The 18,218-nt window shown below is 43.7% G+C and overlaps 2 protein-coding genes across 3 annotated transcripts in view; both read left to right on the top strand.

Annotated features, from left to right (window-relative positions):
- The first annotated feature begins 8 nt into the window (after positions 1 to 8).
- The window catches only part of KCTD21 (potassium channel tetramerization domain containing 21), a 33,613-nt gene continuing 15,403 nt past the window's right edge, over positions 9 to 18,218 (top strand). Inside the window, exon 1 of one of the 2 annotated variants that reach the window (XM_053560071.1) lies at positions 9 to 253. The gene's annotated coding sequence lies outside the window, so the exon portion shown is untranslated. The other variant, XM_053560072.1, reaches the window with a different exon arrangement.
- LOC128564596 (dipeptidyl peptidase 3-like) lies at positions 13,817 to 16,441 on the top strand. Its single transcript, XM_053560065.1, is given in 2 exon segments — positions 13,817 to 15,660; positions 15,663 to 16,441. Coding segments are annotated over 2 exon segments (2,196 nt in total). The 5' UTR covers positions 13,817 to 13,844; the 3' UTR covers positions 16,043 to 16,441.

Raw genomic sequence — 18,218 nt, 5'->3', positions numbered from 1 at the left:
TTTAAGGCCTGCCGGCCCGAACGCCGGCGAGGACGGGGCGGGGCGCCGGGCGGCTGACCGCAGTGCCTCCTGGGAGGTGGAGTTCGCACTCCGGGCACCAGGCCGCAAAGAACTCAGGAAGAACTACGAGTCCCGGGGTGCAACGCGCGGCCCCCGGGCCGCCGCGCCCCTGGGCTGGGCTCTGGCCCTCCGCCCTCTTAGCACAGCTGCGCTGACCGCCCGCGGAGGGGAGGCTGCAGAGCGAGGGCAGGAGGTGGGTGCGGCGCGACCAGGGACGCGGGAATGGGGGACTGCCGGTGATGGGAGGCGGACCCATCTGGGCACCTGTCCTAGCAGGAGAGGTCGTCTATCCCAGCCTCGGCGTTCTCATCTGTGTAATGGGGTTGGCAACCCCTGCGGTTGCGGGGGAGGGGACGCGTTTCTGGGTAAGGTAAATCAAAGGGGCAGAGCTATAAGAGGGAGGCGGGGTTGGTGGGAGGAGCCAGAGAGGATGGTGCTGGAAAAGCCCGGATAAAGCGGGTCGGGGACTGTGGGAGGAGCCTTTGGTCTCTAGGTGTGAAGGGGGCACTTAAGTCAGGTCTGAGAGAGGGCACGAGGACGTGGAAGTGAGCGCCGAAAAGCTGACGAGGCAAAGCTCAAAAACCTTGGGGAAGGAAGGGCGGAGACATAAAAATGAAAGAGACCCCTCCCACCTTTGGAGAGCCCTGGGTGGGCAGCACTGTAGCGGTGTCTGCAGGGCCAGAGCCTGTGTACTCAGAAGACGCTTTCCTTGTAACTAGAAATAAAGAGTCCATCCCTTGAGGTCAATGCGCCACACATATGATCTCATTAAACTCTCACGCCCTGTAAAGGCGTCACCATGTGTTTGTTTACAGGTGAGGAACATGAAACTCAGAAAAGTGAAGAAGTGACTCACCCAGAGCCACTCAGGACCCCTTGCTTCAAAAACTTTTTTTCCTCTGTGCATTCTGGAGAGACTGAGGTTTAGTCCGAAGTGGGTGGCGGGGAAGAAACAAAAGGTTTGATGCCCCGCCCTTTGCAGATTGTCTAAGGACCAGTTCCCCCAACCCTTCCAAATGCCAACCTGTCGGGCAACCCTCCTATGGTATTGTGAGGATGAAATGAGATGCATTTGAAAGCCCCTTTATATAAATTACTGAGGGAGAAAATGCTTGAACTGGGGTGCCTGTGCCTGAGGAAAACCACGAGGTGAAACGTGAGCGCGACTTAAGAGGTTGAAGGAAAACTGGAGGAGGATGGGGAATGGTGGTGGTTGTTGGGGCCCTACACCCGCAAAACAATACATTGCTGTGCAAGGAAGGAGGTGACACCAAGTCCAAGGTTGTCCTTCAGCCCACCTTTTCTCTTCTGCCCCAGTGGGCAGTTCAGTCCGGAGTCCTTGTGTGTAACTGAGTGTAGGAAGCCCATTTTCTCTCCTACTGTGTGTATATGATGGTCATGGAACAGCCTGGAGACATGGACTGGGCAAGACAGGGTTAAAGAAAGAGCAGTTGGGTGTGGGAGGGCAAAAAGGGGAGGGGAAGAGCAGGGTCCCTACTAGTCCTTTGGGCGTGAGCCAGAGTCCTTGTCTTAGTGGGCTCGCTGATCTAGGTGGGGAAGTCTCCAGTGTACCAGAAGACAGTCTGAGCATTGTCTTCTTGAAATTATCTAACCATGCTCTATCCATTCCCCTACTTGGTGGAAACACTCCTTGCAATTACTTCCAGGTGACCTGGGTCTTGCCCCATGCCTTAAATTCCAAATTGAAAATTCAAGAGAGAATTTCAAAATGAAAAGTTTTAGGTCCAGGAGAAAGGCAGCGCCTGTAACTCGGTAGGGTGTCGGTTGGAACCCAGCCTGGGCCAGCTAACAAACAATGACAACAACAACAACAAAAAAGTAGCCAGCGTTGTGGTGGGCACCTATAGTCCCAGCTACGTGGGAGGCCGAGGCAAGAGAATCGCTTAAGCCCAAGAGTTTGAGGTTGCTGTGAGCTGTGACTCCACAGCACTCTACTGAGGGCAACATGAAACACTGTCTCAAAAATAAATAAATAGGAAGTCCAGGAGCGGGGATAAATCTTCCTTTAGGACAGAGATGACAGTCTGGGGTGGAGAAAATGGATCTGTCTAAACAGGGAAAGAGATATTTTCTCCTTCCCCTATTCTGCCTGCATCTGTGGATATAAAGGGAGGCAATGGGGCCAGACACCTATCTAGTAAAAATGGCTGTAGTAAGCAGTGAGAATAAAATGCTCTGGAAATGCAGAAAAGGAATGAATCCCAGCTGAGGGGCCTGGCGGATGAAGGGAATTTTCCTTTGCTGTCTAGACAGAGGGGAGGGCAATTGCCAAATTGCAGAGGTAGGAGAAAGCCTAGCGTGGTTGATCTGTTAAGTAGGGATATAACAGTATCTGTTATATCTATGAGATTAAAAGAGATTGTCATGCCTAAAGTGCCTGGCACAGTAGTAACAGCTCAATAAATGTTACCTGTTATTATTACCATTGTGGTGGTAGTTATTGTTAGGACCACGGGCCTCTGCCCATGAGGAGCAGCTGGTAAGTGGCAGAACATGATTCAGATATAATCTCAGGTAACACCAAATAGCATTCACTGTCCTCTTCCCCACATACCCTTTCCAGTTCCTTCCGCCCATCTTCAACATTTTTAAGACTCAGAAATGGCCCCTCTTTGTCAACATCCTCAGTAAACCATGATGAAAGTTTCTTTCCTGCTGTGATAGGAAAGGCTCAGGGTTTGGGATGAGACAGAAAAAACAAGTCCTGAACCACCATCTTCTCCCAGCCTGCCCTTGGATCCCGGTACAGAACACCACAGACCTCCAGGTGCCGCGGTTTCTCTGGGTGGTGGGTCTATCTAGAAAGACCATAGAGGTTTAAATTCTAATTCCTTCACCAACTCTGAGCCATTTTTTGCCTAGCCCTGGTTGCCATGCCAACCCCCCAAAACTCAGTGACACTTTGAGAGGAAAATTATGAACTTTCAGTGGCTTCTTAGTAGTAGTTTGTTTATTTATTTATTGAGTCTGGCATTCTAACTGGAATTCATATCTGTAGCCCTGTGAGGGAAGCTTTCTTCTTCCTTCTTTCAAAATACAATTTTTTTTTAAATTTTCAAGTCTACAGAAAAGTTTAAAGTAGCCCTTCACCTAGATGTACCAATTCACACTTTGCCAACTTTGCTTTATACACATATACACTTTTTTTTTGGCCAAAATATTTAAAAGTAAGTTACAGATGTTCCAACACTTGACCCCTATATTCTTTAGCATGCGTCTCCTAAAAATAGCATTCTCCTACATAACCAAATACCATTGTCAAACCTAAGAAAATTAGCAATAAATCAATATGACCTAATATAACCATTGTTACTCAGATTTTCCCAGTTTCTCAAAAGTGTTTCCTATTTTGGGGTTTTTTTATTATTAAATAATAACTGTATACATTAATGCAATCATGGGGTACAATGTGCTGGTTTTATGTACAATATGAAATATTTTCATCAAACTGGTTAACATAGCCTTCACAGCATTTTCTTAGTTATTGTGGTAAGACATTTATATTCTACATTTCACATGTACCCTTGTAAGATGCACCGTAGGTGTGGTCCTATCAATTACTCTCCCCCGTCCCCTCCCCTCTCTCTCCCCTTTCCCCTTCTTCTTGGGCTATAATTGGGTTATAGCTTTCATAAGAAAGCTATAAATTGATTTCATAGTAAGAGTGAGTACATTGGATACTTTTTCTTCCATTCTTGAGATACTTTGCTAAGAAGAATATGTTCCGGCTCCATCCATGTAAACGTGTAGGAGGTAAAGTCTCCGTCTTTCTTTAAGGCTGCATAATATTCCATGGTGTACATATACCACAGTTTATTGATCCATTCATGGGTGGATGGGCACACTTGGGCTTCTTCCATGACTTAGCAATTATGATTTGGGCTGCAATAAACATTCTGGTACATATATCTTTGTTATAATGTGATTTTTTGGTCTTCTAGATATATACCTAGTAGAGGAATTGTAGGATCGAATGACAGATCTATTTTTAGATCTCTAAGTGTTCTCCAAACATCTTTCCAAAAGGAACGTATTAGTTTGCATTCCCACCAGCAGTGTAGAAGTGTTCCCTTTTCTCCACATCCATGCCAACATCTGTGATTTTGGGATTTTGTGATGTGGGCTAATCTTACTGGAGTTAGATGATATCTCAAAGTAGTTTTGATTTGCATTTCTCTGATGATTAAGGATGATGAGCATTTTTTCATATGTCTGTAGGCCATACGCCTGTCTTCTTCAGAGAAGTTTCTCTTCAAGTCCCTTGCCCAGCCTGAGATGGGATCACTTGTTCTTTTCTTGCTAATACGTTTGCGTTCGCTGTGGATTCTGGTTATTAAACCTTTGTTGGAGACATAACTTGCAAATATCTTCTCCCATTCTGAGGGCTGTCTGCTTGCTTTACTTACTGTGTTCTTGGCTGTGCATAAGCTTTTTTTTTTTTTTTTTTTTTTGCAGTTTTTGGCAGGGAGTACGTTTGAACCTACCACCTCTGGCATATGGGGATGGCGCCCTACCTACCCCTTTGAGCCACAGGTGCTGCCCAGAGTGCAGAAGCTTTTTAGTTTGATCAGGTCCCAGTAGTGTATTTTTGAAATTGCTTCAATTGCCCAGGGGGTCGTCCTCATAAAACATTCACCTAGGCCGATTTCTTCCAGTGTTTTCCCTGCACTTTCTTCTAGTATTTTTAGTTTCATGTCTTAAGTTTAAATCTTTAATCCAGTGAGTCTTAGTTAATGGCGAGAGGTGTGGGTCCAGTTTCAGTCTTCTACAGGTCACCATCCAGTTCACCCAGCACCATTTGTTAAATAGGGAATCTCTTCCTGAGTGAATGTTTTTAATTCGCTTGTCAAAGATCAAATAATGGTAAATAGCTGGGTTCATCTCTTGGTTCTCTATTCTGTTCCATACATCTACCTCTCTGTTTTTGTGCCAGTACCATGCTGTTTTGATCACTATTGATTTATAGTGTAGTCTGAGGTCTGGTAATTTCTCCTGCTTTGTTTTTATTTCTGAGTAATGTCTTGGTTATTCGAGAATTTTTGACTCCATATACAACGAAGTATTATTTTTTCAAGATCTTTAAAGTATGACAGTGGAGCTTTAATAGGGATTGCATTAAAATTGTATATTGCTTTGGGTAGTATAGGCATTTTAACAATGTTAATTCTCCAGCCATGAGCATGGTATGTTTTTCCATTTGTTAACATTTTCAGCTATTTCTTTTCTTAGAGTTTCATAGTTCTCTTTATAGAGATCTTTCACGTCCTTTGTTAGGTAAGCTCCAAAATATTCCTAGTTTTGAGTTTTAAAAATCAGATCCAAGGGCCAGACGTGGTGGCTCATACCTGTAATCCTAGCACTCTGGGAGACTGAGACAGGTGGATTGCTTGAAGTCAGGAATTCCAGACCAGCCTGAACAAGAGTGAGACCACATCTCTACCAAAAATAGGAAAACTAGCCAGGTGTTGTGATGCATGTCTATCGTCTCAGCTGCTCAGCAGGCTGAGCCAAGAGACTTGCTTGAGCGAATTTGAGGTTGCTGTGAGCTATGACCCCATGGCACTCTATCAAAGGGGACAAAGTGAGATTCTGTTTATTTATTTATTTAAGTGAGACTTATTAAATAAATAAAATGAAGTAAATATCAGATCCAGGCAAGGTTCACATTCTATATTTGATTGTATCTCTTTAAGCAACTCAATCTAAATTGAGCCCCTCCATCTGTATAAATATGTTTGATTAGTTCATCAATGATTAGATTCAGGTTGGTTTGGGGTCATACTTTCTTTTTTTTTTTTTTTTTACTTTCGGTGTCCTTTATTCTTTTTTTTTTTTTTTTATTGTTGGGGATTCATTGAGGGTACAATAAGCCAGGTTACACTGATCGCAATTGTTAGGTAAAGTCCCTCTTTCAGTCATGTCTTGCCCCCATAAAGTGTGACACACACCAAGGCCCCACCCCCCTCCCTCCGTCCCTCTTTCTGCTTTTCCTCCCCCCCCATAACCTTAATTGTCATTAATTGTCCTCATATCAAAATTGAGTACATAGGATTCATGCTTCTCCATTCTTGTGATGCTTTACTGAGAATAATGTCTTCCATTTCCATCCAGGTTAATACGAAGGATGTAAAGTCTCCATTTTTTTTAATGGCTGAATAGTATTCCATGGTATACATATACCACAGCTTGTTAATCCATTCCTGGGTTGGTGGGCATTTAGGCTGTTTCCACATTTTGGCGATCGTAAATTGAGCTGCAATAAACAGTCTAGTACAAGTGTCCTTATGATAAAAGGATTTTTTTTCTTCTGGGTAGATGCCCAGTAATAGGATTGCAGGATCAAATGGGAGGTCTAGCTTGAGTGTTTTGAGGTTTCTCCATACTTCCTTCCAGAAAGGTTGTACTAGTTTGCAGTCCCACCAGCAGTGTAAAAGTGTTCCCTTCTCTCCACATCCACGCCAGCATCTGCAGTTTTGAGATTTTGTGATGTGGGCCATTCTCACTGGAGTTAGGTGATATCTCAGGGTGGTTTTGATTTGCATTTCTCTAATATATAGAGATGATGAACATTTTTTCATGTGTTTGTTAGCCATTCGTCTGTCATCTTTAGAGAAAGTTCTATTCATGTCTCTTGCCCGTTGATATATGGGATTGTTGGCTTTTTTCATGTGGATTAATTTGAGTTCTCTATAGATCCTAGTTATCAAGCTTTTGTCTGACTGAAAATATGCAAATATCCTTTCCCATTGTGTAGGTTGTCTCTTTGCTTTGGTTATTGTCTCCTTAGCTGTACAGAAGCTTTTCAGTTTAATGAAGTCCCATTTGTTTATTTTTGTTGTTGTTGCAATTGCCATGGCAGTCTTCTTCATGAAGTCTTTCCCCAGGCCAATATCTTCCAGTGTTTTTCCTATGCTTTCTTTGAGGATTTTTATTGTTTCATGCCTTAAATTTAAGTCCTTTATCCATCTTGAATCAATTTTTGTGAGTGGGGAAAGGTGTGGGTCCAGTTTCAGTCTTTTACATGTAGACATCCAGTTCTCCCAACACCATTTATTGAATAGGGAGTCTTTCCCCCAAGGTATGTTCTTGTTTGGTTTATCGAAGATTAGGTGATTGTAAGATGTTAGTTTCATTTCTTGGTTTTCAATTCGATTCCAAGTGTCTATGTCTCTGTTTTTGTGCCAGTACCATGCTGTCTTGAGCACTATGGCTTTGTAGTACAGACTAAAATCTGGTATGCTGATGCCCCCAGCTTTATTTTTGTTACTAAGAACTGCCTTAGCTATACGGGGTTTTTTCCGGTTCCATACAAAACGCAGAATCATTTTTTCCAAATCTTGAAAGTACGATGTTGGTATTTTGATAGGAATGGCATTGAATAGGTAGATTGCTTTGGGAAGTATAGACATTTTAACAATGTTGATTCTTCCCATCCATGAGCATGGTATGTTCTTCCGTTTGTTAATATCCTCTGCTATTTCCTTTCTGAGGATTTCATAGTTTTCTTTATAGAGGTTCTTCACCTCCTTTGTTAGGTATATTCCTAGGTATTTCATTTTCTTTGAAACTATGGTGAAGGGAGTTGTGTCCTTAATTAGCTTCTCGTCTTGACTGTTATTGGCATATACAAAGGCTCTGACTTGTGGACATTGATTTTTATATCCTGAAACATTACTGTATTTTTTTTTTTTTTTTTTTGTAGAGACAGAGTCGCACTTTATGGCCCTCGGTAGAGTGCCGTGGCCTCACACAGCTCACAGCAACCTCCAACTCCTGGGCTTAAGCGATTCTCTTGCCTCAGCCTCCCAAGTAGCTGGGACTACAGGCGCCCGCCACAATGCCCGGCTAAGATTACTGTATTTTTTGATGACTTCTAGGAGTCTTGTCGTTGAGTCTTTGGGGTTCTCTAAGTATAAGATCATGTCGTCAGCAAAGAGGGAGAGTTTGACCTCCTCTGCTCCCATTTGGATTCCCTTTATTTCCTTGTCTTGCCTAATTGTATTGGCTAGAACTTCCAGCACCATGTTGAATAGTAAAGGTGACAGAGGACAACCTTGTCTGGTTCCAGTTCTAAGAGGAAAAGCTTTCAGTTTTACTCCATTCAGTAAAATATTAGGTGTGGGTTTGTCATAGATAGCTTCAATCAGTTTTAGAAATGTGCCACCTATGCCTGTACTCTTCAGTGTTCTAATTAGAAAAGGATGCTGGATTTTATCAAATGCTTTTTCTGCATCTATTGAGAGGATCATGTGATCTTTATTTTTGCGTCTGTTAATATGGTGGATAACGTTTATGAACTTGCGTATGTTAAACCAGCCTTGCATCCCTGGGATGAAGCCTACTTGATCATGATGAATGACTTTTTTGATGATAAGCTGTAATCTATTGGCTAGGATTTTGTTGAGAATTTTTGCATCTATATTCATGAGTGAGATTGGTCTGAAATTCTCCTTTTTGTTTGGGTCTTTTCCTGGTTTTGGTATCAGGGTGATGTTTGCTTCATATAATGTGTTGGGGAAGATTCCTTCTTCCTCAATTTTTTGGAATAATTTCTGCAGTACAGGAATAAGCTCTTCCTTGAAGGTTTGATAGAATTCTGGTGTGAAGCCATCTGGACCAGGGCATTTTTTGATTGGAAGATTTTTTTATTGTTTCTTTGATCTCAGTGCTTGAAATTGGTCTGTTCAGGAGCTCTGTTTCTTCCTGGCTAAGTCTAGGGAGAGGGTGTGATTCCAAATATTGATCCATTTCCTTCACATTGTCAAATTTCTGGGCATAGAGTTTCTGGTAGTATTCAGAGATGATCTCTTGTATCTCTGTGGGATCAGTTGTTATTTCCCCTTTATCATTTCCGATTGAGGTTACTAGAGATTTTACTTTTCTATTCCTCGTTAGTCTGGCCAATGGTTTATCTATTTTATTTATTTTTTCAAAAAACCAACTCCTTGTTTCATTAATTTTCTGAATGATTCTTTTGTTTTCAATTTCATCGATCTCTGATTTGATTTTGGATATTTCTTTTCTTCTGCTGAGTTTAGGCTTAGATTGTTCTTCTTTTTCCAAATGCATAAGATGGCTTGTGAGATTGTTGATGCGCTCCCTTTCTGTTTTGGGTTGTACTTTCTTATTCCGTCACATCAGAAGGTGTATGATATCAGGGTCTTTCTATAAATGAAAACTATATTTAATTATTAGTAAAGGTCATGACAATGTGATGTTTCTTTTGTAAGCGTCAGTTTTCCCCCTTGTAATTAATAAGTAATTCTTTGAGGCTGTTGTAATTGTGTGTTCCTAATAACCTTTCATACTACACCCATTGTGATTCTCACCTGAATTGCAACATTGGTAATTTTTTAATTCTGCCATTCCTTCTGTATTTATTTATTTTTATTTATTTATTTATTTATTTTTGAGACAGGGTATCACTATGTCGCCCTTGGTAGAGTGCTGTGGCGTCACAGCTCACAGCAACCTTAAACTCTTAGGCTTAAGTGATTCTTCTGCCTCAGCCTCCCTGGTAGCTGGGACTACAGGCACCCACCACTATGCCTGGCTATTTTTTTTTTTTTTTTTGAGTAGTTGTTCTTGTCGTTTGGCAGGCCCCAGGCCAGGTTCGCAGCAGCCAGCCCTGGTGTATGTGGCTGGTGCCCTGCTCACTGAGTATGAGCGCTGAGGCCCTCCTGTATTTATCACCTGATATTCTTTTTTATAGAAATTAATTTTTTGTCTCCCCCTCCTCCTCTTTTTTTCTTTTTGGAGTAACATTCTGGACTCATGATTTTTTTTTTTTTTTTTTTGAGACAGAGCTCAAGCTGTCATCCTGGGTAGAGTGCTGTGAAATCACAGCTCACAGCAACCTCCAACTCCTGGGCTCAAGAGATTCTCCTGCCTCCGCCTCCCAAGTAGCTGGGACTACAGGCGCCCACCACAACACCCGGCTATTTTTTGGTTGCAGCCGTCATTGTTGTTTGGCGGGCCCGGGCTGGATTCGAACCCGCCAGCTCAGGTGTATGTGGCTGGTGCCTTAGCCACTTGAGCCACAAGCACCAAGCTGCTATAATCATTCTTTTTGGTACTCAAATTATTATAGATTTGACCAGTGAGAGTCCCTTCAGGCCAGTTTCTGTATTATTTTGACAGGACCTTATTACTCTTTGCTTGCTTTTTTGCTACCTGGCAAAAGAAGTTCCAGGCTCACCTTGAACTTTTCCTATACAAGCCTGAAATCATTAATTTCTTCAGGAACCCCTGGTTTCTTTTAGAGGAGATAACATTTAGAAACCAAGATCCAGGGTCTGGTGATCACTGCTGCTGAGTGTCGTTTATGGGCTCTTTGAGTGAGCAGAGCTGGAAAATGATCAATGATATGATAATTATCATTACTTGGTAGATTTATTGTTGTTACAACACGAGGTCCCCATAGTGCAAAAAGGGCAGACTAGTTGGGAAGTAGTTTCATTATGGAAGTGGGCGGTAATATAGGAAAAGAACAAATCACATAGAAAAGAGCCCATGCCTACTCCATGCTCCATAAATTTATAAGCTGTCAGCTAGGACCTCTGTGGCTGAGTACAGCTTCCTGCTGAAGACCTTCAGGGGACTGGTTCTCTAAAGGGTGTCCAAACTGGAACTTCCCAGAGGCCATGACTCTGAGGTCAAGAATATACATGCAGCCCTCAGGAAGGGATTTATCCTCTCTAAGTCAGGTTTAGGTTGTGTGTGAAATAAAGATAATGTTATTTGGCCTGCCTAGGTCACAGAGTTATAAGCATCAGTATATAATTGTATATTTTCCCAGTCAGTCTCTTCAACACATTTATTACAAAATTCATTGTCTTTTTCATTATTTTATTTTGTTTTTTCATTTTTTTTCTTTTTTTTTTTATCTCATTATTTTAATACCACAGTTGGAAATGTCATTGCTTTATGATCTGATTTAATACATTACACAGAAATTATCTCCTCTTTTTCAAATATTCTTTCAGGTTATCAATTCTTTCAAATTGAGATTTTAATTTTTTAAATCTTTTATGACAAATACTTTTGGGATTTGGATTAAGACAGCATAACAACTATTATTAATTTTCGTTTAGAAGAACAAATTTAAGACCTTTCATCTTCCTCTCAGAACCATCACAGTCTCTATCAAATTCTATTTATGCTTCATAAAATGTCATAGCTTGTGTTACTAGAGGGGCACAGGCTTTGGAGAGAGACTACACTTGGAATTCTGCCTCCGCCACCTCTAGCTGTGTGATCTTAAGCAGCTGTCTTCACTACGTTGGGCTTCAATTTTATAAGCCTTAAAACTTAGATGATAACCTCACAGCATCAGTATGGCATTTTAGTTAAATCATCTACAGGAAAATGCCTCATAGCTTAGGCCATGTCGTATGTGCTCAGGAAGTGTTGACTCTCTCTGCCTCCTGGTCTTTATATGTAGGTCACAATAAAATTGAGATGGCAGGTGTGAGAGCACCTGGTAAGAGGTAGGAGGGGACAAATGGCAGGACTTCACTGTGGGCCTTGGCTGCTGGATGCCCAAAGCAGAGCATTGTCAGAACACAGACTTTGTGGTCAGACAGGCCTAGGCTTGAATCCTGGCTCTGCCACTGCTTTGGGCAACTTACCTGACCTCACTGAGTCTCAGTTTCTCCTCTGTGAAGTGAAGGTAATGCTTTCCTTGAAGTAGTATCATGCAGCTTAAACGAGCTTATGTACTGTATATGAGGCACCTAGCATGAGGCCTGCAGGGACCTTGGATACCAGAACATAGTTTTCAAGTAGGAATCTCAGCTCAGTGTTTTGACTGCCCTTCCTTTTGGGACTTCCCCTCTCAAAAATTTGTTTTCTGGGTCACAATCAACAGGTTGCAACAGGGTGATTTCAGGCCCTCGACTGAAATTGCCATCTCATTTCATATGCAACTCCAGGTGCCCAGGTGCCATGGTCCCCTGCCTTGTCTAAGGAACAGTGTGCCATGGTCTCCTGGTTTGACACCAGTGGTTTTCTCAGGGAGGCAGATAGAACTGACTTTTTTGCCTGGATCTTTTCAAGTTGAGAGGGAGACCACAACTTTAGATTTACCTCTTGAAAAGTCTCTCCTTAAGAAAACTTATTCATTTAGACTAGTGGTTCTCAACCTGTGGGGGAACTGTATTAAAGGGCTACAGCATTAGGAAGGTTGAGAACCACTGATTTAGACAGAGTGGTGGCTTTTCTCTTACCTTCTACTTCAGTTTGCATGCCCATTCACCTGTTCGAGTCAGGCTTTTAAAAGCCTGGTTTTTTGTGTTTGCTGCTGTATCTTTAGACATCATAAGTTGCTATTGAACTAGAAAGGTACAGACCTCTCAGTAGACTTGCAGTGTGTCAACTCTGGAGGACCTCTGGGCCATCCTGGGGTCTTGTCCCCCATCCTCAGATGTGATTGGGCAGAGCCCCAGTATCAGTGGATGACCCCAGTCTGGTCAGCACAGAGAATAAGAGGTATGTGCCTCCCTGGCTCACGTTGGGCCCCGATGGTGGGAAGGGGAAATGAGCAGAGTTTGGGGGCTCACACCTGAACTTAGCCCCTCCACTGACTAGCTGTGCAACCTTGAGCAGTCTCTTACCCTTTCTGGGCCTCAGTGTCGTCATCTATAAGATGGAAATGATAATAGCATCGTAGGGGGATTTTTTCTTTTTGGCTGGGCTACAAATTAAATCGACAGAAGACTGATTAACAGGAGTAAAGCCATTTTAATTACACAATGTCATGCAAAAATAGGCCATGTAATGAAAATTTTTGTAGCATCCTGAGCTACAGAAAGGAGCAGGAGCTTGGGCCTTCTGGAGGAAGGTACAGACAAATTGTGGGAGCGTGAGGGAAGAAACTGGTGAATAAAGGTTCCTTGTATGCAGATAAGTCTCTCAGGTGATAACCCGTGATTCAGAGCAGCTGTCTGTCTGGTAACTTTACTAATGAGAAAAGTTCTTTTCTAAATTCCCTTTGCAAAGAACAGATTTTCAGATCTGCTTCTGTGTCTGCAGTTTCTCAAAATAACCAACTCAGAATAACCAATATGCTGGAGAGGTATATTTTGAGGTAGTATGTTCTGATCTCTTGCAGTCATATTTTGGAGTGGCATGGCCTGTGCCCCAAGAGTAGCTATCACATAGAAGACTTTGAGGTAGTCCATAGACAGCACTTAGAATAATAGTATTGTTTTCTGTACTTTCCCATATATTTTTATTGAAAATAAATATTATAAAATGCCACCGACTGTTTTGTAAAGCTCCAAACATTGTAAAACCAGAAGGTGAGAGCTCAGTGTCTGGAGCTATAATCTTACCAAGCAAGCTGCAGATCCGTGTCTGATCAGCTGTTTCAAGGACTCTCAAACTTTTTGAAGCTCTTGAAGCCTTTTGTAGTTATTACAACCCTCAGCAGTTATAGGAAGAGAATGAGCTCTTTGCTCACTGGCAGTGTGTCCTGGGCAAGTCATAGTCTTTCTGAGTCTCAGTTTCCTACTTTGTAGGATTGCTGTAAGAATTAAAAGGGCTAATGAGTGTAAAGGTTCAGTAAATATTTGGATATAGTAAAAGGTTCAGTAAATATTTGTTCCCTCCCTATTTTAGTATAAATGAAAAAAACAACTATTTCATTTACTGTCACACCAATATTCTGATACCAACTGTGTGGGGCACTACACTTCAATTCTGATACTGTTGTCAGAAAAGCAGCTATAGTGTTTGCGAACAGAGCAGCTGCTAGAGAGCCCATGGCGGACACCCAGTACATCCTGCCCAATGACATCGGTGTATCTAGCCTGGACTGCCATGAGGCCTTCCGCCTGCTGTCACCCACAGAACGCCTTTATGCCCACCACCTGTCACGGGCCGCCTGGTATGGAGGCCTGGCTGTGCTGCTTCAGACGTCCCCTGAGGCCCCCTACATCTATGCCCTGCTCAGCCGCCTCTTCCGCGCCCAGGATCCGGACCAACTACGCCAATATGCCTTGACTGAGGGCCTTACAGAGGAAGAGTATCAGGCATTCCTGGTCTATGCTGCGGGTGTCTACTCCAACATGGGCAACTACAAATCCTTTGGTGACACCAAGTTTGTTCCCAGCCTGCCCAAGGAGAAGCTGGAACATGTGATCCTGGGGAGTGAGGCCGCCCAGCAGGACCCAGAGGGCGTCAGGGGCCTCTGGCAAGCCTGCGGGGAGCTCATGTTCTCTCTGGAGCCGAGGCTTTGACACCTTGGGCTGGGGAAGGAGGCAATCACAACCTATTTCTCTGGGGACTGTACCATGGAAGATGCCAAACTCGCTCAAGACTTTCTGGACTCACAGAACCTCAGTGCCTACAACACGAGGCTCTTCAAAGAGGTCGACCAGGAAGGGAAGCCCCACTATGAGGTGCGGCTGGCATCCGTGCTTGGCACAGAGCCTGCCCCAGACTCTGAAGTGACTTCCAAGCTGAAGAGCTATGAATTCCAGGGGAGCTATTTCCGGGTGACCCGGGGAGACTATGCTCCCATCCTCCAGAAGGTGGTGGAGCAGCTGGAGAAAGCCAAGGCCTATGCAGCCAGCAGCTGCCAGGAGCAGATGCTGGCCCAGTACGTAGAAAACTTCACCCAGGGCTCCATTGAGGCCCACAAGAGGGGCTCCCTCTTTTGGATCCAGGACAAGGGGCCCATAGTGGAAAGCTACATTGGGTTCATGGAGAGCTACCGCGACCCCTTTGGTTCCCGAGGAGAGTTTGAAGGCTTCGTGGCCATGGTGAACAAGGCCATGAGCGCCAAGTTTGAGCGGCTCATGGAAAGTGCAGAGCAGCTGCTGAAGGAGCTGCCCTGGCCATCGGCCTTTGAGAAGGACACATTCCTCACCCCGGACTTCACCTCCCTGGATGTTCTTACTTTTGCTGGCTCTGGCATTCCTGCTGGCATCAACATCCCCAACTATGACAACCTAAGGCAGACAGAAGGCTTTAAGAATGTGTTGCTGGGGAACGTGCTGGCTGTGGCCTACACCACACCACGGGAGAAGCTCACTTTCCTGGAGGATGATGACAAGGACCTGTATATCCAGTGGAAGGGGCCCTCCTTCGACGTGCAGGTGGGGCTGCATGAGCTACTGGGCCATGGTAGCGGCAAACTCTTTGTGCAGGACGAGAAGGGAGCGTTCAACTTTGACCAGGAGACAGTGATCAACCCAGAGACGGGGGAGCAGATTCAGAGCTGGTACCAGAGCGGGGAGACCTGGGACAGCAAGTTCAGCAACATCGCCTCCAGCTACGAAGATTGCCAGGCTGAGAGCATGGGCCTGTACCTCTGCCTTAACCCCCAAGTGCTGGAGATCTTTGGCTTCCAAGGGGCTGATGCAGAAGACGTGATCTATGTGAACTGGCTCAACATGGTTCGGGCCGGGCTGCTCGCCCTGGAGTTATATACCTCTGAGGCCTCCAGCTGGAGGCAGGCCCGATTTGTGATCCTGAGGGTCTTGCTGGAGGCTGGCGAGGGATTCGTGACCATTACTCCCACCACAGGCTCCGATGGGCAACCTAATGCCCAGGTCCGCCTGGACCGCAGCAAGATCTGGTCTGCAGGCCCACCCTGGAGCAGTTTCTACGGAGACTCCAGGTGCTGAAGTCCACAGGGGACGTGGCCAGAGGGCGGGCCCTATTCGAGGGGTATGCTACAGTCATGGACGCACCCCCTGAGTGCTTCCTCACACTCAGGGAGACAGTGCTGCTGCGCAAGGAATCTCAGAAACTCATTGTTCAGCCCAATACTCGCCTGGAAGGCTCCGAAGTGCAGCTTTTGGAATATGAGGCCTCGGCAGCTGGCCTCATCCAATCCTTCTCCCAGCGCTTCCGAGAGGATGGGCCTGAGTTGGAGGAGGTCCTCACCCAGCTGGCTGCAGCTGATGCCTGATTCTGGAGAGGCCCCAGGGAGGCCCTGTCTGACAAGGCTTGAGGAAGATTTATGTGGTCCCCTACCCTGTTCCATCAAACCAAGGCTACACATGGCCCTCCATTTGTGTGTGTATTTAGGGGTGGGGGGGGTGGGGAGCAGGAGCTCAGACCTTGGTGCTACCTCAGCTGAGGGTGCTGACACTGACCCCTGCCCTTTGTTAGCACTTTCCTATTTACCAAGTGCTTCCTCTGTTATCTCATTCACTCTGCACTGTGGTCTGTGGAGCAGGCGAGACAGGATTCCCTGTCCTGTGTCCCAGATGAGGAAATGACAGTTTTGACAAGTGACTTGTCTGGATCCCCCAGATGGTAGTGACAGAACCAGGGCTCAAACATTCTCACCAAATCCAATGCTCTTCATGTGTTACTTTTATAACCAGAAAACTAAATATTAGCAACAACCAAAAAAAAAAAAAAAGAAAGAAAGAAAGAAAAGCAGCTATACTGAGTAAAATAATTTAAAAAGGTTTATTCTGAGCTGAATTTGAGGACCATGACCCAGAGCCATACCCAAGAAGCCTTGAGCAAGTGGACTCAGGGTGGTGGGGTTTAGTTTGGTGTTTTTTTTTTCTTTTACTGTTAAATCATAGCTATGTACATTATTGCAATCAAGGGGTACAATGTGCTGGTTTCATATACAATCTGAAATATTCTCATCAAACTGTTCAACGTAGCCTTCATGGCATTTTCTTAGTTATTGTATGTAGACATTTGTATTCTGCATTTAGTAAGTTTTGCCTGTATCCATTCTGAGATGCACTGTAGGTGTGGCCCCACCCATTAGCCTCCCTCCACCCTAACCTCCCCCCTCCCTTCCCCTTACGTGGCCCTTTCCTCACAGTCTTGTGCTATAGTTGGGTTATACCCTTCATGTGAAAGCTATAATTTAGCTTCATAGTAGGGCTGAGTACATTGGATACTTTTTCTTCCATTCCTGAGATACTTGGCTAAGGAGAATATGTTCCAGCTCCATCCATGTAAACATGAAAGAGGTAAAGTCTCCATCTTTCTTTAAAGCTGCATAATATTCCATGGTGTACATGTACCACAATTTGCTAGTCCATTCGTGGGTCGATGGGCACTTGGGCTTCTTCCATGACTTACCAATTATGAATTGGGCTGCAATAAACATTCTGGTACACATGTCTTTGTTATATTGTGATTTTTGGTCTTCTGGGTATAACCTAGTAAAGGAATTATAGGATTGAATGGCAGGTCTATTTTTACGTTTGAGTTCTCTGTGGATTCTGGTTATTAGACCTTTATTGGAGGTATAACCTGCAAATATTTTCTCCCATTCTGAGGGCTGTCTGCTTGCTTTACTTACTATGTTCTTGGCTGTGCAGAAGCTTTTTAGTTTGATCAGGTCCCAGCAGTGTATTTTTGATACTGCTTCAATTGCCTGGGGAATCCTCCTCATAAAATATTCACCCAGGCCAATTCCTTTAAGAGTTTTCCCTGAATTTTCTTCAAGTATTTTTATAGTTTCACGTCTTAAGTTTAAATCTTTTATCCAGTGAGAGTCTATCTTAGTTAATGGTAAAGGGTGTGGGTCCAGTTTCAATCTTCTCCAGGTTGCCAGCCAGTTTACCCAGCACCATTTGTGAAATACAGAATCTTTTCCCCACTGGATGTTTTTAATTGGCTTGTCAAAGATCAAATAACGGTAAGTAGCTGGATTCATCTCTTGGTTCTCTATTCTGTTCCAGACATCTACTTCTCTGTTTTTGTGCCAATACCATGCTGTTTTGATCACTATCGATTTATAGTACAGTCTCAGGTCTGGTAGCGTGATTCCTCCTGTTGTGTTTTTATTGCTAAGTAATGTTTTGGCTATTCAAGGTTTTTTCTGATTCCATATAAAATGAAGTATTATTTTTTCAAGATCTTTAAAATATGACAATGGAGCTTTACTAGGAATTGCATTAAAATTATAAATTGCTTTGGGTAGTATAGACATTTTAACAATGTTGATTCTTCCCAGCCATGAGCATGGTATGTTTTTCCATTTGTTAACATCTTCAGCTATTTCTTTTTTTAAAGTTTCATAGTTCTCTTTGTAGAGATCTTTCACATCCTTTGTTAGGTATACTCCCAAATATTTCATCTACTTTGGCACTACTGTGAAAGGAATAAAGTCCTTGACTGTTTTTCCGGCTTGGTTATTGTTGGTATAT

Source organism: Nycticebus coucang, chromosome 14, assembly GCF_027406575.1.
Source record: "Nycticebus coucang isolate mNycCou1 chromosome 14, mNycCou1.pri, whole genome shotgun sequence".
Taxonomy (NCBI): domain Eukaryota; kingdom Metazoa; phylum Chordata; class Mammalia; order Primates; family Lorisidae; genus Nycticebus; species Nycticebus coucang.
Note: the sequence above shows the minus strand (reverse complement) of the source record. Positions and strands in the feature narration are given on the sequence as shown.